Consider the following 23,889-nt stretch of genomic DNA (forward strand, 5'->3'; position numbering starts at 1 on the left):
CCCGTTAACGGTTGAGACCTAGCTAGCTGACCGATGCCCGGTGGAGCTACCTGTTAGCAAAAGAGGAGATGGGTTGTGGACTTCCCCTTCAGCCGTAACCTACCCACTCGACTTTGGGCAGACGTTTTTTCATCTCTCCGTCATATTCTCCCCCTACCCTTTTACCCTTCCACCTACCCTTCTACGCTCCATTTATTTAATCTCCTATGCTCATTAAATGTTTTACTAGTAATTTATGTAACCTGTTAACTGATGTAATTTTGTAACTTTGTGGTCCCTCATGTAAAGTGCTCTGATACCTTTGGGTCTAGCCAGTGCTATATAAAACTCAATAAACAAACAAACATTATTGATCATTTGGGTATTTGATGATTGCTCTTGAATATTGCTTCTAGTCCTGATGATGACTTAATAATTTATTTATTTATTTATTTATTTATTTATTTTTTTAAAACCTTTATTTGAGCAAGCAAGAAGGTACAAAGATGGGCCTACAACCACACGGGCCAGCCGCTAAAAAGGAGTAGACACATATCATTTATGCCCGCAGAGGTAACAGTCAATCTACAATGCTATACTCCACATTATATACAGAGCAAAAAACAGGTTTTATGTATATAAAAGAACAAACATACAAAAAGGCGAGAGTGTATCACTGAAGGTCAGCCCAAGGGACGCAAGGGGGGGACAGCAAAGGAAGTGCAGTAGCAAAATTCTAAGCACTAAGGAGTTCGGAGGGGGGGGGGGAAGGGGCGCAGAGATCAGGAAGAAGAAGGGGGGAGAGCCGGAAGCTCCAGCTCAGTCCCTATATGAAGATTCCGAGAACGCTAGCCTAAGGAGACAGGGTAATCTCAATAGTGTCCACAAGGGGAGGAGTACAAATGTCGCCACGGTATTCATTCCATTGACCCCACACCTTCACCCATGCCCTGGGTCTGCCCCTGGCCACATAGACGGTTTTCTCACGGAACATGGACCAGTCCATGTTATCCTCCCATTGCGAGAGGGCAGGGGGCCTGGAGGCCCCCCAGAGTTGCGCAATATCTCCCTTCGCAATCATATAGCCCAGGGTGGCCCACCTAGTTTGCGCCACCGAATAGTCAGTGGGCTCCCAAACATTCAAAAGACAGCGACGAGGTTCCGGACGCAAGGACATCCCTGTCACCACAGTCATCAGATCAAGCACAGCCACCCAGTAAGCAGCCACCAACGGGCACTCCCAAAGAATATGCAGGAAAGTAGCACGCAAACCACATCCACGCTTACACAGTCCATCGGAGGAAAAGCCCATCACCATCAGTCGCGGTCCCGTCACGTACACCCGATGAAGGATCTTCAATTGGACCAGACGGAGTCTAGCCGGGATAGCCACCTCCTTCGGGGAGGAGAGGGCCGACTGCCAGTCCTCATCATCAAGTTCCAACCCATCTCCCACCCACTGTTCCCGAAGTCGGGCCAATAAGTCAGTCCGATTGTTAATCAACTTCTTATAGATCAGGGAGATAGTGCTATCAGGAAGATATTGGTCAAGGATACGGTCTTCAAGGGGGGAAGAGTCAGGCGGAATCTCACCAGGAGCAAATACCGAAACCAAAGCGTGCCTGACCTGTAAATAACGAAAGAACTCCCGACTACTCAGGCCGTAGTCAGCCTGGAGGGCCTGAAACGGGCGCACAGAACCCTTAGAGTACACATCCCCCACCTTAGAGATCCCAATCAAGTCCCAACGGTCAAAACCCTTGGAGGACCAAAGACCGCCCAGACGTTCTGAAGCATAAAGCGGCGTCGCCAACGTCAAGCGATCCTCCCAGCCCAGGCTTACATTCGCGGCACGCCACACCGACAAAGCAATCAAAGTAGGTCCCACAAGATGGCGCCCAGCGGAGCGAGAATAGAGCACTCTATTAAAGTCACCTCCCGGAAGCTGAAGTTTATCCATCTCAAACGCCGGATTACGACCTGGCGAGAACATAGCGTGATTAATAGCGGACAGATGGGAAGCCCAGTAGTATCTCTTAACGTCGGGGAGCGCCATGCCCCCATCATACCACGGGATGGAAAGTTTCGCGAGAGCAATGCGCGGTCGCCCATCCCAAATAAGTTGCCTCTGAAGGCTCTCAATCTCCCGAAAATAGGCCTTAGGGATAGGATCGTAATAATTCTGGAGAGCGTAGAGAAACCGCGGTAGTGACATCATCTTAAACAGGGCCGCCCGACCCAGGGGAGACAAGGGAAGTTTGCGCCAACGGGCAACGTCCAAACGGAGCCTAAGCAACGGGGGAAGGAGATTACGATCGAAACGAAGGGACGGGTCCAGGGTAACAAAAACCCCCAAGTATTTGAAGCCATCCCGGACCACCTGAAGAGGAAGTCTACTAGGCAACGGAGGCAAGATACCAGATAAAACGTATACACAGGACTTGGACCAGTTGATGACGAGGCCTGAGTTAGCGCCAAAGGATGCAAGAACGTCAAATAAAACAGATAAAGACTTGCGAGGGGAAGTAAGATACAAGAGGATATCGTCCGCATAAAGCGAGACGCGGTCTTCGAAGTCCGGGGCCCAACGAATCCCTTTGAGGGATGGTTCCCAACGGAGCCAGGCCGCCAACGGTTCAAGAGCGAGCGCAAACAACAGAGGGGACAAGGGGCAACCCTGACGGGTACCCCTGCCCAAGGAGAAGGGAGCAGACACTCTACCGTTCACTACAACTTGTGCCAGAGGTTCCGCGTACAATAGTCTAACCCAGCTAATAAACTCGCACCCGAAGCCGAATTTCTCAAGAGTCGCCCATAAATAGGGCCATTCCACAGTGTCAAAGGCCATGGAGGCATCCAGGGACGCCAAAATGGCCGGCTCAGTCAAAAGCCCCGCCCTCGCCAGCACGCCGTGGAGGCGACGTAAATTCAGAGCAGTGTTTCGATGCGGGATAAAGCCAGACTGATCCGGATGGACCAAATCCCCAAGAACCGAAAGGAGACGGGTCGCCAAAAGTTTAGCCAACACCTTAGGTTCAACATTTAATAGGGATATGGGCCTATACGAGGAACAGAGGTCACGCGGTTTACCCTCTTTGGGGATGACAACAATTGTCGCCAGACGCTGATCATAAGGAAGTATGTTCCGCTCACGAGATTCTAGAAACATGGCGCGAAGATACGGCGCCACCTTATCGGGGCGCAACTTGTACAACTCAATAGGCAAACCGTTCGGGCCCAATGCTTTGCCCGAACGGAGCGAACGAACTGCAGTGGCTATCTCATCATTCGTAAAAGGGGAGTCCAAAGCAATACGGTCCAAGTCGGTGACACAGGGCAAAGTGATATCACGTAGAAGAAGGCGGGAGTCGGCAACATCCCTTACAGACACGGGAGCATATACCACACGGAAGTATTCCGCAAAACGATCAACAATGGCAGTCGGATCAATCACATTCTCACCACTCGCAGACTGAATCACGGGCACCACACGATTAACTCTTTCTTTCTTGTCCAACCACGCTAGGAGTTTGCCCGCTTTATCACCCACATCATACAATCTGCCCTGCTGCTCACGAAACATCACCTTTGCAGCGTCAGTGACCAAGGATTTGTATGCAAACTGTTTCAGACCCAGGGCATGGAGTTTCTCAGGCGTGACGCCAGACTCCAACTCGTCCTCCAAAGCAGAAATCTCCCCCTCGAGGTCCACCACCTCCCTCCTCCCAGCCTTCTTAGCCTCAACAATCAAGGAAAGGGCCTGTCCACGAATCACAGTTTTAAATGCCTCCCACAGGGACACAGCCGAAGAGACCGACCCCTCGTTTTCCAGGAAATATGCATCCATGGACTTGAGCAAGAGGGTACGAGTCTCAGGGGAGGAAAGATACCAAGGGTTAATGGGAGCCACTCGGCCAGCCGCCTCTACCCCAACCTCGAAACGAAGCCAGAGCGGCGAGTGATCAGAAATACCCCTTGGCAAATGTAAAATCTCACGAACCGCCGATGAGTGGGCGGCGGGCATCAGGAAATAATCCAGCCGAGACAGACTGCCATGAGCCCCAGAATGGAAGGTGTATTGGAGCTGAGTAGGATGCAACAGTCGCCAGCAGTCCACAAGGCCAAAGGTATCTAGAAACCCACCCAACCACTGCTGAGCCTGCGGGGTATCTCTAGGGGGATGGCGATCGTGAAGGCCGGAAAGCACCGAGTTAAAATCACCGGCCAGAAAGAGAGTACTATCAGGGAGATCTAACAAAACACGGCCCAAATCAGTAAAAGTAGAAGCCTGCAAACCCGGGGGAACATAAACATTGAAGAGAGATAGGGTGCGGCCTTCATATCTACCCACCAAGACAGTATATCTCCCACGATCATCGTGAATCACCTCATCTATCGCCAGGGGAAGGGAGGTTCGAACAAGAATACCCACACCCCTAGATCCGGAGGTGAACCCCGAGTGCGCCACAAGGCGGTAGCCCCATCTATTCATTGCATAACAAACATTACCAATCAAATGGGTTTCTTGCATAAAAACAATGTCCGGTGACAGACGTCGTATACATTTTAAGACAACACTGCGCTTAATACGATCTCCCAGGCCATTAACGTTCCAGGAAAGAAATTTCAACCCTCTACCCCCCATCCCAGCCGCCCGAGCCAAGACCCCTCGTCCATGAGCTAGACATCAGAAACAGCAGCAGACACAGGAGCAACTCGCCTTGAAAACAACACACAGAAAAGAAAAAACTTCCCAACCCCCCTCCCCCAAACTGAAGAGAAACACCCCCCACCCTGCACCCCTGCAAAAAGCTAAAGAGCCACCCCAACCTGCAGTGTGCCTGTCGCCCAAGAACCCCTATTCTACACAAAGACCCCGGAGGAGGAAAGGTCTCCGTTCCACCCTCCCCCCGACCTCAGCAAGAACAAAAATAACTAATGAAAGACAAAATAATCACAATGTAGAGGGACGTCAGCCAACACTCCTGACAGTGTATTCAAAATAAGACATAAGAGCCGAACAGTTAGATCTCCGCACCACCTTCGGCACCACCCGGGTGAGCGGCGGAGTCAGTCTCAGGAGGACGATCAGGCAACGAGTCCAGCCAGTCATTAACAGCATCTGGCCGATCAAAGAAAAGGGTACGTTCATTGTATTCGACCCGAAGTCTGGTGGGAAAGAGCATGGCGTAACGTAGGCCCCGATCCCGAAGACGTTTCTTGGCACCACGAAACTCCATACGTTGTCTCTGAACCTGTTGAGAAAAGTCCGGGTAAAAGTTCACCGTAGCATTCTCAAAGGCCACCGGGCCCTTCACCCGCGAGGCCTGCAGGATAGCGTCCCGGTCTCTATAATGAAAAAGCTTCGCAACAATGGGTCTCGGCGGGGCTCCCGGCTTGACTTTGCCCCCTGGAACACGATGTGCGCGTTCCACCGTGAAAAATTTTGTAAGACCAGAAGGGGCCAGATGGTTCAAGACCAGATCCTCAACCAGGAGATCCACCGAGTGGGGTTCAGGGTTCTCCGGTACACCAACCAGGCGAACATTGCAGCGACGCGCCCTATTTTCAAAATCCTCCAGGCGACGGGTCATGAAGTCGTTCCCCCGACGGAGATTTCCGATCTCTGTCTGGAGCTCCGAGACGTCCTTCGTAAGGCTAGACGATTTAATATCCAATGATTGTACCCTCTCATTCGTCTTGCCGAGATCAGCACGAATCAGATTCACCTCAATAGCCACGGTGTCAAGTTTATGGGCCAAGGCCTCGTACTGTAGGCCGATGGATTCCCTCACACCCGAGATGGCGCCCATGATATCCTGTAGGGAGGGCTCCGCCGACTCTTCCAAAACTCGTTCGGTCGCTATACTGGAACCAGGCAGGGCAGCTCCGGGAGACCCCTTAGAATGGGTATAACGGTCCATGACATTCGATTGAACTGGAGCTCCGCGCAGAGGTGTTTTCGTCTTGCGCGTCTCTCTGTCCCCTCTGCCCGCCATTTTGAAGATGCGTCACAGGACAAGCCACCAGAGTCGACGGGCCCGACACCCAAAGTACAGGATCAAAAGTACACTAAAAAGGGGGCACAACTCGGGTAGAGGTCGCCAGGCCAGCAAATAGGTCGCATGAAAGTCCAACAGCCGATCTGCCTCCAAGTCTCAGCGGCAACACGACATCCACACCCGTGGCCCAAGTCGGAACAGAATCGAAACCGAAACTTAGGAAGGGGGGACCCACAAGGCCAGATCTCCTGCCGTTGTTGTTCAATTGCAGGACGGCTACAGAACCGCACCCCGTCCCGGGCGCACCTCAAGGGCGGAGCCCAAAAGTTCAGAGCATCATTTCTCAGGATTACGAGATCCAAATCAATTTCCGAAAAGTGCCAGGGTAATCAGCCAAACGTCCCCTACACGAATTCTTGCAAGAAATCAGGATTCAGCCAGGATAAAATGCCGGGAGCGGCGAGGGTCCGGAGAGCGCTGTGCTCACGCGGCCATCTCGGATGCCCGCCAAGCTCCTCCTCCGACTTAATAATTTATTATGGTCGAAATGCCATTGATGTTCCCTCTGTCAAGTTAACGGGACACATTTAATGAATCATTGATCCTGTTACATGTCAAACAAAGGTTCTTGTATACTTTTTCCATGTCACCACTTTTTGAGCCATGAGATTTTTCAAGGGGACTATAGATGGGTCATCAAGGCCTCATCGGTGTAAATCTCCATTTCAGCAATCCTCCAGGAGATCTAATGGAGTTTTGCTGGAAATGATTAGCAGAGATGGTTTCCTTGGTGAATACTAGCTGTGGAGTGGTTACTCTTACAGAACCCCACATCCTGTTAGGAACTGCCAATGGATTCAGTGAAAGGGGTGACCCATATTGTTTTTGCCGACTTTATTATCCTGACCAAGAAAAAAAGAATGGGAGGAAGCTAGGGAGTTGATGATTAGTGTTACAACAGCCTCCACTGAAATCCAGTTGCTTCAAATTCTTGTCTAGGTTTACCAGTGGCTATAAGTGGGATGAAAAATCTGGGGGGGTGTGGGAGAGTCTCTCAAAGGGGTGTGGCTGATGTAATTAAGGGCATGGCCTAAAAAACAAGTAAGGTAACGATCTGTGTATAGCATAGTGTGCCACCCAATATGTATTTTGCTGCTTCTTTCACAGCATTCAGATATATAATACAAGTAACATTACTCCTAAATAAGCCAGGACTATTGGGTTTGCCAATGGCTGTGAGTTGCATGAGATAAATAAGCTGCAACTGTGGCTTTGTTGTATATAATAATGAAAATGCTTCAGATCTTAAATGATGTGACAGTGAAAGTACTATAACTAGTCTCTTTGAAGTTACATCACAGGCAGTGAAGGGTGGAACTGCTGCAGAGTTAAGATTGTTTTTCACCTTGATGATGAGGGCAAACATGGAGAGCCCAATAGGTACCCGTCTCAGCACCTGCTTATTAGAGTGGCTGGTGCTGAGCACCGGCAGGACCTGGCCCACTTAAATCCCTGGATTTACTAATGAAAGTAAGAAGTCTGAGAGGGAATGCAAATAAAGAAGTGAAAAGGTAAGACTATACTAGAGATCACCTCTACAGTAGTCCATTCCACACGTTAAATCATACCCCTGGTGACCTAAGTGAGTTCAATACAACATCCTGTGTTAGTGCTATCTTTACACATAGGCTCTTATATATGTCATTGATGGTAACTTGGTGACAAATAGGAGCATGTAACATAACTCACCATACATGCTGTAAAGTATTATTGGCTTCTTATCCAGGAGTCATGCTGGGTATATATCATAGATATGTCTGAATTGAGGGATACAGGAACATTTATCTGCATTTCCTGCTTTTAAGAGACAACGAACGCTTTGGTATATTTTCCCATTGAAAGTCATCAAGGCAGTGTTTCCTTATGTTTTAGGATATGTTAAAGCACACAATTAAAGGACATCCTGACAGGCTTCCTCTTCAGATGGCGCTCACTGAGCTTGAAACACTAGCAGAGAAGCTGAATGAAAGGAAGAGAGATGCAGATCAGCGCTGTGAAATCAAGCAAATAGCAAAAGCAATCAATGAGCGCTACCTAAACAAGGTAAGGTCAGTCCACTCAAGACTTTAAAGAAAAACATCTGCCTTTTCAGAGCATATTTTCCTTAACTATTTTGACTTTGAATTATTGGCTATACAGAGAGCCAACCTCCTTTCCTAAAGAACTCAACCCTGTTATTTCCAGAATACAAAGATTAGGTTTTGGTTCAGCCTCTTGCACAAGGCTGGATGGCTTTATTGCTCGGCTCACGTGCCTCCTCTAAATTCGTTGGCTCTCCTTTGTAGGACTCGCCTAGCATTACAGCGCAAAGCGCTGCTCTATCGGCGAGAGATTTTGTGGATGAGTGGTTTTCAGAAAGAGACTCGAAGGCCACCCCTCATTTCCATTTGCTTGCGTCACTGTTTATGCTAAACGATGGCCTGCCATTGGAAATGGGGTTTTGGAGCTGCTGCCCTTTCGCCTTTGTGTCCGCCCCATCCGGACTGTCTCGTCTGCTTTGCGGCTGTCGCAAAGCATTTTCTTATCTTTGACCGGGCCATCTGTTTACACTCAGCCCTGTGTTTATTTTTGCATCGCACTTTCAGTGAAAGTGAAAGCACGATGCACATATAAACAAGTGGCTGAATGAAAACAGATGGCGAGCGCTTGTTTAAGCTTGACCTGGTTTCGCTTTGGATATTGATTAAAATCACCAGTTCCAATATGGATTAATTAGAACACTGAAAGCGCATGGCCAGGAAAAGTGGGTCAAAACCACCTGCTATATTTGAATGTTAAGACCTAAGTGAAATCCACAACTGACAGAGATGAAATACAATAGAGGCGCACGGTTTGTGATAGAGATATCAAGCGACACCATCACGTACAAAGATGTACGTGAAAATATCAATCACTAGATGATTGTTTGTCCCTCTGTTATCAATGAAAAGCACCATAGATTCTTATAGTAGATGGGTAAAGAAAGATCAGGCCAAGTATTTGTTACTAACAGTGGAATAGCGCCACCTTGTGGTGAAGTAAACTAAGTACACCTACGTACCAGATGTATAACCAAAGTATGTTATTTAGAAGTGGGTAACAAAATTTTATCCATTGCATTTGCCCCTTTTCCTGACATGATTTCTCTGAAGTTCTAATACGTGTAGTTCTGTCCAACCTTAAGTTTGCAGCCCGACTTTGCGCGCACACGTTTAAAGTCCAAAAGGTGAACTCTGTCTATTGAGTCGTTTGCTCCTGCAGCGTGGCCTTTAGCAAGCAATGCAGGCACCGTTAATGACACAGCCATGGCAGGGCAGCAGCCTGGCACTGAGTGAGCGACGTTAGTGCCAAGCTGAGGCTGGTTGCAAGGAGACGAGAGGCTGTTCAACCTCTCCGGGGCTTAAAACCAAGTGTTAGACAATAGCAAAGCAGAAGAGAGGCAATTGAATTGCAAATTGCAAAGCAATGACAAAATACTCAACAGGGCTATCAGGTTATAAGACTGCAGCTCTCTGCATTATTAAGTGCATTTGTGACGCACTTCAGTACCGTAAATCATAAATGCAGGGCGGTTTGTCACGGACCTGATTACCATTTGAGTAGTTTGTCCTTAACTTTATCCACATGCAGGAAACAATATTAGACTAACATGTACGCCTACTCACCCCAATCGTCAACATACTCCCACTACAGGAAACATGAGAGACTGAAGGTGGCAAGGGTGGGTAATGGTTAAGAACCTTCAACCACAATCAACTGTGAATCACACCAGATTTGTTTTGCTATTTAAAAAAAACAACCATTCTTCCATGCGAGATTCAATTCTCCCATAAATGCAATTTGAAAATGCGTAGTGTTGTAGCAAAGTTGTACTAACTACGCTCGTAAGCCTCAGCTTCCACATTGGCAACACTAACTTCCTTCTACACTTCACCTTTGTCGAGCATAATGGGAGCACCTGCTTTCTGGCACACCAAGGAAAAAGACTTTAAAACCATGCTTTCAAGGTGAGGAAAACTGCGCGATAAAAGCATATTATCCACCAACTGCTGCCAGGCCCCCCCACCCCTCACCCGTGTTTGGTACTGGCCATCTTCCTGCTCCAGTGAGTTTTTACACTTGTACAGTTGCACTGCTGTGTAGTAGGTTTGCACGATTTAATACCATATACAGACACACACTGTATTACCAGAACTCTAACATTCTCAAACAACGGGAATGTGTATAGTCTGTCATATGAAAAATAAAAATCTTTCCTTTGGCCTAAGGATCTGGATGTAGGTACATTTTATCCTATAAATCATACTTTTTATCTTGAGGGTGTTTATTGATTACATGCCTCTATAGCATTCAGCTAAAAAAAGACCCCTTTGTCTTCTTACCTATGCACTTAGAAGCCTGGCGTATTGCCAAGGAAATGTAAAATAAAGAGAAACCCGAATTTCTATTTGCAAGATGTAAATCAGCTGGCGAGCTGCCAACTGCATTCTGGCCCACTTAGTACTCACTGTCCTGAAGTGGCCTGAATTGTTTTGTTGGACATATTAAACTTAACATGATGGCATTTAAAGACAATTTTCCAGTGCTTGGAGGGTTTTAATACAGGGCAGAAAGCTAGAGGCAGACACTACGCTTTAAAAACAGTAGGTCTGTAATTATGCTGAAATCTAATTGGAATTGAAACACAAATTATTCAAGCAGAAGGGGTCTGAGAAGGACTGTCAATCAACTTTTGAGTAAAGGTGCGACAACCAGTGGATACTGAATTTACATCTGACAATAAACAATAACCAAACTGCATGAATATTAAACACAAATCTAAACAAACAGCACGCAGGCACACATAAAAGCATACCGCTTCACGGTTACAGGCAGGCAGTGCTGCAGGTGCTGTTCGAAGTAAACCTCTCTGGGACAGCCATCTGCATGGCAGGTAGATGCTGCCTCCCCCCGCCCCCCCACCTACCTCTCGTTGTTCATCCATCCCCTACTTGCCCTGTCCGTCCTAATACACACTGTTACTCCCCAAACCGTCGGTGCGGCCACCTCGCCCCGGAGTCTCCACTGCTTCCTCAGCCATAATATCTGCGCAGTACCAACTTTCTTTAACACATTCAAAGTTCTGTTCACCCGAGCCCAGTGCTCAAAATAAGCCTAAGGAGGAACCTCTCAGAATCGCAGAGGGACACAGACTTCAACAAACAGACTGGCACTATCCCATTACTTAAGCATTGGCATACTGCAAACAGTCTGACGTGCGAATTTAAGCGAGAAGGCGCTATCACAGGGTGTGCACACAACGAGCTGCAGACCCCTGCAGAGAGCCGGTCTCCAGCTCATTGTTTCGAGGCTCGGTGCAGCCAGCCGACGTGCACAGGAAGTGTGAGATCTCCCCAGGAAGGGGGGCTGGGGTGATGAATTTAACGTACCCCAGGCTGTGATAGGCACACAGCCCTGCCCCCTCCTCCAAAGGTGAACGTTTTGCACAAGTTGGCATGCCTGAAAGGGCAGACTGATTCCCACGGGTTTGAGGCTAGCTCAGAACCTGAGGGATGCGCTGATTGAAGCAAAACACAGTTCACCAGTCACCCCGGTGTTCGGGCCAGGGCTGCCAGCTCTGGGAACGGCTTGGGTCTCGGCATCTACTCAATATCCTGGGCAAATCGTTTAATCTTCCGCGCCTAAAAAAAGGAATGTGTCCTTGTGTAGTGTAACTGGTGCTCATTTAAAGCACAACAGACCTTCAGGTCGAGTACGCGCTCAGCTAAATAAAATTGCAACAAAAACAAAACAAACGTTACAAATGCAATAGGTCTCGCCTTTGATTAAGTTAAAGCCATTTGCTCAGGGCCGGTCCTAGAACTTCTGGGGCCCTGGGCGAAAGGGAAGTTGTGAGGCCCCTCTAATTTTCATGTAAAATCCAGTTGCGGCCAGCATGACTCGCAGGTGGGAGGTCTCGCGGGGGTTCGCGCGGGAGGGGGGGTAGTTTAAAAATAAAATAAACTTAACTTCCCAGGTCTCGCGTCATTTCTGCTCCTGACCTGCTCTCCATCTTTCCTGCCTCTAGCAGGAATAGGAAGCAGGCAGCCTCCCTCCCCTAAGCCAATCACAACCCTGCAATGTCAGCCGACCAGCCAGGCGCCTATGGGGAGGCCATTTTCTCCATGTAGGGTGCATTGGTGCCTACATGGATAAAGGCCAGAGTGTACATGACTGGTTTGGTCAGCCCTGGAAGGCAGACCAAACAATCAGGGCCCTTAGCAGTGGGCAAGGCACTCCTCCCCTGCCCTAAAGCAGACCCGCCCACCCCCAACCAAACACTTCTGCTTTCTCGCAGAGCACGTAGCAGAAACATAAGATGGTCGTTTTTGCATTTTGTGTTTCTGCTTCTCGCACTGCGAGAAAGCAGTGGGGCAAAGCTCCTCTGCCCTAGTGGAGGAGTTTTGAAAGTTACATCGCGGGACTATTGATCTTATTTGGCATCCCTGAAGAGACCGAACGTGGATATCAGTAACAACATGGACAAAAAGATAAATATACAAATGAAATAAGTCCATATATTTTAAATCTGTATTAAATGGATTACATTTGTCACATTGGATGGAAAAGCTAGGTGCAGGTCTCACAAAGATGTATATTATTTACTCCTCGTTAACTGATTGTTTCCAGATGAGTGCATGATACAATTTTCAGTTCTGCCTCATAAAGGGAGGAGATACTGTGAGGTAATGACGGGCGGGATCATTCAAAATATAAAATGACACAAGAGAAAACCTCTCGCACAATGGATATAATTGCAAATTTCAAAAGGCCCCCTTATCTTTCCGTGCCATTATTGTGCTACCTTAGGATGACCTTAATACTTCGTAATTTGTTTTAACATAAATCCTCTCATCAGTATCCCACACGCACATGCTAAGAGACGTAGGAAAATCTTTTTTGTGTGTAGGCTCTTTACTCAGCAGAATTATGTTAAGTTTAAAACACAACACATATAGTAAAAAATCATAAGGCCCAAGGGAGAGAATGGCATTTGGACATCGTAGAACAGGATCGTGGCTGCAAGGCGTAGGAGAGCAGGCCAGCTGTCGTGCAAACAAGGCAAATTGTGACACCCCATTACCCTCTGGTCACTGACTGAGCAGTAAAATACAGCCATATTTGGGTGCATTGGACACATAACCCCACAAGAACACGGTCCCATTGCACTTTCTACACTATTGATAGCTATGTCCTTCAGACGTCGCCTCTTGCCCTAAGCATGGAATTCATGAATCTGTGCTGCCTCTCAGCATTGGACGATGACAGTGAGGCCTAGGGGAGGGTGGGCCTTGGGTGAGCTGCACAGCAGCTCTGGATCATGGCTGGGCGGAGCAAGGGAGAAGGAACCAGTGACATAGTAATGTTGCCATGGACCGTGATGCAAGAAAGAGCCCTGGTGCCACTACACCTGCTGCACTATTGTTAACTACACCCCCTGAGAGAGGACCCTTAGGCCTCATAGCCATGTTCCACTGCTGCTTATCTCATTGGAGGTGTGATGTATTCCTATAGGTTCTGTATCGATCCCCCTATTCCTGACCCTGTTCTGGTTAATAATTAACTAGCAGCCATCCCACGGTACAAAAAACCGTTATCTGATTAAGCCACACCACGGCACAGGAACGCGTTATCTGATTAGGTCATAACGCTTGCCATCTAATTAGGCAAGCACTATTCCTCCAGCCCCTGATAAGGCATACGGAGTTCTCAAAACAAATCAAACCTATGACAACCTGGGAAAATCCCTGCGGCCATTGTTTTGATTTCACCGAGAACTTCAGCAAAAGAATGTGCGAACAAGCCCGTTCGTATGACATCCTTATTGACGTATCCATGTCCATCCTTACGTCAATCTCGGCACCTTACAGGCATAAATATTACCGACATTGCCTTAAGCAAACACACGCGGTGGTGACGAGATCGGAGCAGCGAGACGTGCTGAGGAGCCCAGCAGAGAGCGAAGCCCACACGCGCTGCCCCGCCTTCCTGACGCGCTGAGAACGAGACGCTGCTTTTCTCCTACCGAGAAATCCAGCTCCGGCGCTTCCAAGCAGCCCTCGCAGGCAGCTGGAATATCAAGACCAGAGACGAGAGATACCAGCCCTCAATCATTCTAGACCTCAGGTACAGAACTGAACAACCCCTTGCAGAGAATTCTTGAGTCAGTCCCTTGGCAAAACAAACTTAACTTAAACTGCTACTTATCTACTCTCGCCCACGTATTAGGCTTAGGTCAGGTACACTGGGGTAGGCGTGGTTAGAAGCACCAGTTGAGTACGATTAGTCAAATGTATATATGTATGTATCTATTTTATCAGTTTTAAATATCATATGGCTTAGAAACCATATCAATGCTTCTGCAGTATTATTTTATACTCCTGCTTTTATTGTATGCACTTTACTTAACCATAAGTATCGCAATAATATCGATTCATTTCTCTTGTACGAGAAAAGAGACTGATCAATAAATACCATCTTTTATTGAACACGCCCGTCTCTTCCTTTTCTGAATCTGGTGAAACTAAGAATGCACGTACTGACTGAGTGAAATAAGTTGTCTTTTGTTTTCACACGACTCTAGAGATACACTCTTGATTAGGGGAGAGCAAAGTTGTCATGTTCTATGGTTGTCAGAAACTAAATCCCTTCTTGTCTATCCAGGGAGGTTAAACTCCTCCTTGCCTATTCGAGAAAGTTTCTAGTGAACTCTGAGCTAGCTGGCAAAACCAAAAACTTTAAGTCTAATATCGTCAGTAGAAGACCTAGTTAACCTCTGCCCTAGGTCTATACTATTGAAGATATTATTCCAATGCGCAGAGCCTATTGGGATAATAGGAACTACACTACATGGCGCCCAAACGTTTGGATAGGCGATAAAACTAACGCAAGACATTAGAGTAACTCAGTCGTGCTTTTTCACACAGAACCCCTTTTTTCCCATAATACTCCAAAGACGTCTGGAGTGGGTGAAAGGTCATATCCGCCAAACCTCTCAGGAGGAGACTCCTATGTATGGTTCTTGGTTTAGTCAACGTTGAAGGATACACTGTTCCAAAATATTGTGCATCTAATCTTTGTTTCCATAGAAACCTGATCTGCAAACAAACAGAATAACCTTCCTGTCGGTAAAATGATAGACAGTGATGAAGAAAGGGAGACAGTTAGACTAGCAGCTGAACTCCTAGTAGCAGACAATACTCTGCTGGAAAATGACCCAAATGCAATACTCATCCCGGTCAACATAAGGAAATCTATAACCTTAAAACTTATAGAAAATGGACTGACATCGAGAGGTGGTACAGTCATATTCGTAATTGAGGCACACGAATATCGGCAGACAGAGGTATTCTATTCATGGATAAACTTTCCAGCAGCAAACGCTGTAACAAAAGAGTTCCACTATTATAAAATAGAGGAACCACCGGATACCTACACTCCTTTCGAGGAGGTGGAAGTACCACTCAAATTCCAAGAGCACCTGCTCTTGTTTAAAGGCGCCCTAAAACATAATAATCACATCACCAGGCTCGGTCCACTAGGTAGACCAGGAGCAACGTGGCCGGTCCTAGCCGGATATACACCACATCCAGACATTGAAGAAATGCCTGCACCAGATCTTTTAATACAGCTAAAACAACTAATCAAAATACATAGACAATTAGTCCAATATGTAATGCGGACTTCAACAGTCCAACCAGCAAGTAAAATTCCACAGCTGAACCCTCATCAGGGTAACACAAATAAAATTACACCACAGAACATACAGGCCTGTCTGGGTAAAGTACCCGCAAAACGGGAACAAATACCCTTCTGGCTAGCACAAAAAATCACTCAAATAGAGGCGGTGTTTCCAGACACCACCCCGGTAGAAAAACACAGGATTCTGACTATCTGTCTTCCAATGCGAATCGCACCACACGTGGAGGACTGTGACACTTGGGGTACAGTCTTTGCTTCCATATACACAAAAACACATGGTGTACCATCCATATCAGTAATACCAGATGTGCTAAAACAGATTCAAGATGAATATGGTCCAGAACCCGCTTTAACTCTTGGTATGAAATTACTGAAAGACTTCAAGCAGGTCTCGGCTATATTATTAGCCAACATAAAGGGAGAAGCAGCAAACGTGGCGATCCGCCAAAGGTTAAAAGAGACAGACATAGCAGACCAACCAACTGAAATTGCCAGAATCATAGAGAAATCCTATGAAGAACTAGGAAGGGATAGTCTGGGTGGAATACCGGTAAAACCTCAACTGATTGAAAGTCCTGAAAAGGCATTTATTAAAAATAATTTAAACACTCAAAAAAAGAGCTGGGATGGAAACAAACAATCCAATCCTAAAGAAAAAAGATTCCAGTCCAGAGGAAGGTCTCCTCGGCGGAGAGAAAGATCTCCGAACCAAGGACGCAGGTCTCCCCAAAGTGAGCCCTCTGGGAAAAAATACAACCTTAGAAATAGGGATAATCTGAAGAAACCTGATAGATATCAAGATAATGATACACGCCCCTCTCAATCTTTTCAGACTTCCTCGCAGAAATCGGAAAGAAGAGGACGATCAGAACACAGGGAAGAGCACGTCAAGTCCAAAGACAAGGAACCTGCTCATCCAAATAAAAAGTTACAATTTCCAAAAAAGAAGGTAGCCAGTATTAAAGTAATCAAAGATGCCGAGAATACTGAGAACACAGCTGAAAAACGGAGAATGGGCTCAGACAATGCTAGACAGCGCAGCAGAAGTGAGCATAGCTCGCAAGATCCTTATGAATCATCTGGAGACAGTGGACACGAATGAATACATTCAGGTGGAAACTGCAGATACCAGAGTTAGCAAACCTCATAAAATATATGAAATAACATTACGTATAGAAGGGGATAAGACTAGAAAAATAAGGGGACTATTTTGGGATAATCTCTCCCAGGGCTATGACATCCTTCTAGCTGAGAAAGACTGGCCACCAGAGTTTGTCAGGGAGTGTCCTCATGGCGAAGAAATAATTATGCCTGCCTTCTCAAATCATATTCCAATTCATAAAAAATATACACTTGCTAGAAAGTGGGCAGTAGCTCAAGCTCCTGCTTTATATAAAAATCATGTAGGATGGGATGAGGACTCTCCTCCTCACAAAATCCAGTTAAAATCACAACCTACTGCACAGAGGCAGTACCCAATTAAGCTAAAAAACAGGTAAAAGAGATCCTTGAATACCAGGGGGTGATTGAAACTTGCACCTCACAAATGAACAATCCTTTGTTTCCTGTCTCCAAACCAGACAACTCATATCGTCTAGTTTTGGATTACAGACACCTTAACTCATGTTGCAAAACCTTTGCAGTGCAAAACTCGCATAGTGCTGCACTAATGAATAACATAGTGCGCAAAAAATACAAAACAAGATTAGACATCTCTAATGGATTCTTTCGTCAAAATATAGCACCAGAGAGCAGATATTTGACTGCGTTCTCGGTAAATGGCTCGCAAAAAAGTTTCTGCCGTTTACCCCAGGGGCACAAGAACAGCCCAGGATTATTCTCAAAGAGAGTAACAGAATTACTACAAACATACGATGACGAGGCATTATCATATGTCGACGACATTTACCTAACAGATGATGACTTGGATACTCACTTGAAGAGAGTGAACACCATAATACTTGGGTTCGCAGCAGAGGGTTACAAATTCAACTTTAAAAAATCAAGAATTGCCCATCTAACAGTCCTGTTTTTAGGATATGAATTATCAAGTGAAGGCAAAAGCCTGGCTGACAATTTCCTAGAGAAATGTGCTGTACTCCAAGCTCCTAGAACACTAAAAAATTTACAATCAATTCTAGGCTTCCTAAACTTCGGAAGAACATACATTGCAAATTACGCAGAAAGGGTTAAACCCCTTTATGATCTAATAAAACAAGATTTTAAAAGAATCAATTGGACTCAAAAACACACAGAAATTTTGAGATCTTTACAAACAGACATGTTAATTAAAACAAAATTAGAAACACGTGACAACACACGCAATCTTGTGATTCGAGTCATCCCAGGAAGATGCGGATTCACATACCTGACCTCTAATGAGGGAGAAAAGGTACCAATTGCATACAAATCACACTTGTACACAAAGGCTGAAATGAAATGTAGTCCAACGGAAAAAATTCTGACCGCGGTACAGACTGCTGTAGCAAAGGAGCGGGCCCTAGCACAAGGTAAACGAATAATCATCGTGACACCGATACCAGCCCTGGAGGCGGTAACAAAGGCAAGCATTCCGAATGCTAAAGCACTCCATCCAAGGTGGATATAGTGGGCTAATTCTCTTGCTGCAACAGACGTGGTATACAAATTTGATCCCAACTTAAAAACACAAGAATTTCTCCAATACGAATTTGAATGTCCTCCGCCAATCGAAATTCTGCCTCTAGAACATTACGGCTGTATAATATATACAGACGGGTCAGCACAACCCGCAGTAGGGGGTAAACAAGCTTACAGTGCTGCGTGCGCGATTGTTAAAGGTCGCTGGCACGAAGGGAAATTTAAAACAATCTCTAGGAGATTGTACAGCTCAGCGAGCTGAACTACTGGCATTCAAGATGGCGCTTGAAAATACGGATCGAGAATTCCCCACACTCATAGTGTGCGATTCGTATTATTGCGTTCAGTCTTACAATGAATACTTGCAGATCTGGCTTCAGAATGGTTTTAAGGATGCAAAAGGAGGCACAATCAAGCATAAAATGTTTTGGGAACAAGTAGTTCATTTGCAAAAAGAACTACCAAAGACTCACGTGATACATACACTGAGTCATCAACGTGATGGCGTTCACGTTGCAGGGAATTCATTGGCTGATGAGGCCGCGAAGGCAGCTGTGCAAACGGCTTCCGTAGCTGCCATCACACGGTCAAAAACAAAAATAGACAGCGATATATTGCAAGCTGTCAGCGCTACAGAAAAAGATTAGATAGAAACACTCCCGAAAGGCTTTTCAGTGAAGTACTCATATATAACTGATACATACAATGTTCCGTTTGCTCGAATCCCTGGAGTGGGGGATAGGGCAATTCCAAACATGGAACATAGGTTAGGACTAATAATAGCGGCACACGAAGGACTTGCTTCTGTACATGCTGGCGTCTCAGCCACAGTATTGTTATTAAAACAGAGATCCTGGTGGCCACAAATGAAAAGACAAACACGGAACTATGTTCTAGAATGTGAAATATGTCAAAAAATGAAAGTATCAACAGTGAGACGACCAGCGCAGACGCCCCTTCTAATCTCGGATAAACCATTAGCCTGTGCTTACCTGGACCACTGCGGTCCCTTACAAAGGGATGGTAACTATAAATATATCTTGGTTGCAGTGGATTCATGCACGAGATTCATATGGATGTGGCCCCAGCGATCGGCTGACGCCAGGACTGTTATAAAAAGATTTGCGAGTCTATAATGGCATATACGCTAGAGGCATGCTACGTCTGGCTGAATGTTTTTTCTTCTTGCCCTAAAGCGTATGAAAAAACATGGCCAAATGAGCATAGCATAGTGGGACTCTTCTCACTTCCTACCTGAGGGAACGGGATGGTGTAAAGAAAAAACCAAAGGCATAAAGCAATCTATAACAGCGAAGGTATTAGGTTCGGGAGCTGGGTGGGTCAAACATATAATAAGTGTCTAATGTAGTCTAAATAACCTGCCAAGAAATTCTCTGAGGGGATTCAGTCCGTACGAATTATTGTTTGGAACTAGAATGATGATCTTAGATCTTGACAGTCAGACTTCAGTGGTTAAAGAAAAAAACTTTGATATCAAAGATCGTTTGGCTATTTTACAGGACTTAAACGAAACAAGGAAAGACCTGAGCAACATAAAGTTGAAACAACAGCCAACGACCACTGAAGAAAAACCACCTGTCCCAGCAAGACCTGTCTGGATTCCAAAAGTCGGGGATCTAGTCAGAGAAAAGATCGCGGTAAAGAAGGAATTTGGGCCTTCTTACAGAAAAGCAGTTCCTGTCTTGTCTATCAACGGGACAAGATCAGTAGTACTACCGCCCCTTGCTGGTAAAAAGGAGAACAGGGTTGTATCAATCGACCTGATAAAACCACAGTCATGTGGCCGATAACAAACAGTAGGCCAAGTGGACTCCCGATAAGTAGCAGAATACCAAGGTTTGCTACAAACATAGAGGTTCAATCTAAGAGGCTACTCACATTTGAAATGCCAACAGAACAACAACAAGGACTATGCAACAATGCTATGGAACTTAAACCTCTAAAAACCCAAATAAAAACATTTAGCAGAGACACACCAATCTACAATGAAGTAACAAATGACTATGCTGCTGCAACAAAACACACTAATAAAGCAAACAGCAATCCTGAAACAATAGGAACAATAGACAGAACGGCATCCGGTTACTTCATCAACTTCAGTGATTCATCTGAAGACCTGAGTGAATCAAAGGAACAAACATCAACAAAAACCTTTAAAGATAAAGCTAAGGAACTTTTTCAACATCTGAAAGAAACCTATCTGATTTCTCCATGGATTGAATTCTGGGTGGCCTTAGGTGCAATAATCCTCATACTTTGGCTCATCATGGTACTATGTTTGGGACACTTCATTGAGGGAAAATATGCTAAAATGGACACAGCAAGCCAGAAAATCAACCTGGTCCTCAAACCACACACGTCTTCACACGTCGAGAAAAGAGAACTTTCTTCAGTCAACTTCACAGCCAATCCTATACCCGGTGGGGTAGCATGGGACAATACTGATTATGAAATCTATGGTCCGGTTGAAATCCTGAAGTATCCACATCAAATCAAGATCTCATTGAGTGACTTTGTAAAACCAAGCTCAGTTGCTGATGATTGGGACGTTGAAAGCATTAATAATATGATGTCTGACCTAGTGATGTCTGCTAAATTTACAAAACATGATTATTTGCAGGGTTCGTCTAATTATGATAAAATGTTCTGCTATAATCACTATAGTAATCATTATCTGCATAAATCTGCACAACCTAGAAGTGTTTTGAATTATAATCAATGGGAACACTGTGCAACCCCTCCAAAAGGTAGCTCAAGAACTTTTTATGACAAATATTCATATTTTTCAGGGTTCAACACAAGCAATGCAGAAACATTTTATTTCAAATTATCAAATAAGACAGGTACAAAGACCATGCTTACAAACACTAAATTGATATATTCAGACTAGTTTTTTGAGCAAATGAGTACATTTGGTTTTGATTACTGGGACAAAAATGTTGAAGTAAAAAGTGTTTGGGGTACAAAGGAATGGCAAGTACAAGGTATAGAATCATTGTTTAGAGCCTGCATGATCCCAGAACAAATTATATTTTTGAATGACACTGTTCAACAAACTACCTGTCTTGGCCTAGCCAAAATCAAAGACTTAAACAAACCGTCTATTCCAAAGCCATCAATGAACAGTAATAGCTCTATAGATGTTGAGATAGACGTAAACCATATATTAAGCCAAAACAGAACACATCCTGATTGGAAAAAGTGGTTGATCTGGCCCACAGATACAAATAACTGTCAAGACAGATTCCTGAACAAAATCCAAGGGTTCACATTGACCAGGCCAGACCCTAGATATTCCCAAAGACAACACCCAGGGATAATTACCACGTACAGTGTGGGCAAGCTCTGCCTTCAATGGCTACAAACATCCACACTGGCAGAAATTAAGCAACACCTGACTTTACTTACTGATGGTGCTGACTTGCGTGATTTCATTATGGGACCGCGCAAACAGCGTCAAAAACGCTTCATAGCAGCCTCTGTATATGCAGCTTATAACGAAGCCTGGAAAATAACTCAAATTGAAACATCAGAGAGAATACGGGAAATTGACCGTATTAATTTGGAAAAATCACTTTCTGTAGTGGACAATGGGTTAATGACTCTGTCCTCCAGAATATACTCTTTGGACAGCATTGTGTCTTCAGCAATCGACATAATATCGCAAGACTTACTGTTGTTACAACACGGTCAGTCTCAATTGCGTTCTATTGTACAAATTGGCTGGACGTTACAAAATCTGCGTTCAGGCTATGTGCCTTGGCGTTTAATCAACACAACGTCACTGTTCAATATCTTTAACCTTACTGATAAACAAATCAGTATGGCACAGAAGGGTGCTGATTATACAATCCTGAGCATTGAGAAACTCGAGAGATTACCATTGACAATGTCAGAACGACCTGTCAGTGAATGGATAATACATGGAATAATTAATATTCCAATATCTACTTTCAGGTTTCAATATTGCCAAAAATATATACAGGCTGGCATGTACGAAAAATTGGGTAAAGGGTACATTAAGTCAACATGGAACTTGCCCTATTCACATGCTTGTGTCAGTAATAAAGGCCGGAAAGTGTTTCTTAGTGGCAATAATTGTGCCATGTCACTAAGCGGTACACTTCTGTGTAATGGTATTAGTTTACACGGAGCCTGTGAAGGGTCCTCAAATAACCTTTCATGTCACCAGCTAGGCACACCTGCGACACAAATAGAACCATTCTTTAGGAGACTATCGAACGGGAGTTACATTATAATCGTAGACCGCAGATGTTGTAGCTTGGTGCCCGGAATAGCTTATCTCATAACTACGACTGCGAAGGTTATGTGCTGTGAACGAGTATTGTTCCCCAGCGCAATGCCAGACAGGGAGGCAAGGTTATGGCCGAATTTGAAAATTGCTTCCATTCGAGTTGATACTTTAAGCAGAATGAAAACAGTGCTCCTTCAGACGCCGACCAGGCTCACGTCATCAAAAGAAACGTATGATCTCCAAGTTGCAAGGACAACGGCAGAGATTTATTCATTGTTATCAACTAACTCCCCCATACATTTCGCAGAAATCCTGAACGAAATCTTAAATATTTCTGATACCAGTGGAGTCTCAAATGTATTTAAGACAGTGTTTTCGGGGGCTTTAACACCATTTAAAGCCATTCTGGGTATTTTTCCGGACTTTGTCGATTCCATCTTTGGTGGACTTCCTCTCCTTTTGGGACTAGTGGCAGGAATCCTATTTTTGATTCTGTTATTTCGCTATGGCAAACCGTGTCACAGACAAAACACCTGCGACAAGGGAAGAAACAATCCTAGCCATTGGATACCGGGACCGGATATCTAAAATCCTTGGAATGTCCCGGCTTAGAGACCTAAACATGACTTGGTTTCTTTCATTTAGACCAATGTGGCAAAGCTGTGTTTTACCTGTATTAAGGTGCTTGCTATGCGGAGAAGAATGCGTGTTAGACACCTGTCTGACGCTACAATCGGATGCGCCAATGGATGCAGAAACTTTGTTGGGTCCGGTCACGGCTCATGCATTGTGCTGTCCCCTGCGGCTACCAATCCTGATGACGGCATTCGTGGAGACTTCACCACTACGATTGAGGGGTAGTGAGGTTCAAGATGAAAGCAGCATCGATCAGGTACGACCTTCTGTCAGTTATGCTGATCAAAACATCAATGAAGGCAATCATGCTCATGAATGCATGGTAACATCTTTTTCCGAGTTAATGGAACTTTCGCAGGAAGCTGTTGACAGTTTTTTCGAGAGTCTAAATGATATGATGTTCTCACCAGAGCAGAAATAATGACTTTTGAGCAGGCTAGCACACGGCGTTCCCAACACCCTGAATTTGGCCTTCAACTCTGATAATAAAGTATCATGAACAATTTTTTCCAGTTTACGGACAGCGGAACATAATTTTTTCAGCGGCCCCAAAATATTTTGCAGTTTTTCGGGACACTTATCTTCTGCTTAAAGTAG

The 23,889-nt window shown here is 45.3% G+C and overlaps 1 protein-coding gene across 7 annotated transcripts in view; it reads left to right on the forward strand.

Annotated features, from left to right (window-relative positions):
- ARHGEF10 (Rho guanine nucleotide exchange factor 10) overlaps positions 1–23,889 on the forward strand; it is a 1,140,991-nt gene that overhangs the window by 508,830 nt on the left and 608,272 nt on the right. For all 7 annotated transcript variants that reach the window (XM_078647916.1, XM_078647912.1, XM_078647917.1 and 4 more), the window contains one exon: positions 7,914–8,084. In XM_078647916.1, coding sequence (XP_078504042.1) covers positions 7,914–8,084 — 171 coding nt within the window. The remainder of the gene's footprint in view (positions 1–7,913; positions 8,085–23,889) is intronic.

The sequence above is a fragment of the Lissotriton helveticus genome, chromosome 6, assembly GCF_964261635.1.
Source record: "Lissotriton helveticus chromosome 6, aLisHel1.1, whole genome shotgun sequence".
Taxonomy (NCBI): domain Eukaryota; kingdom Metazoa; phylum Chordata; class Amphibia; order Caudata; family Salamandridae; genus Lissotriton; species Lissotriton helveticus.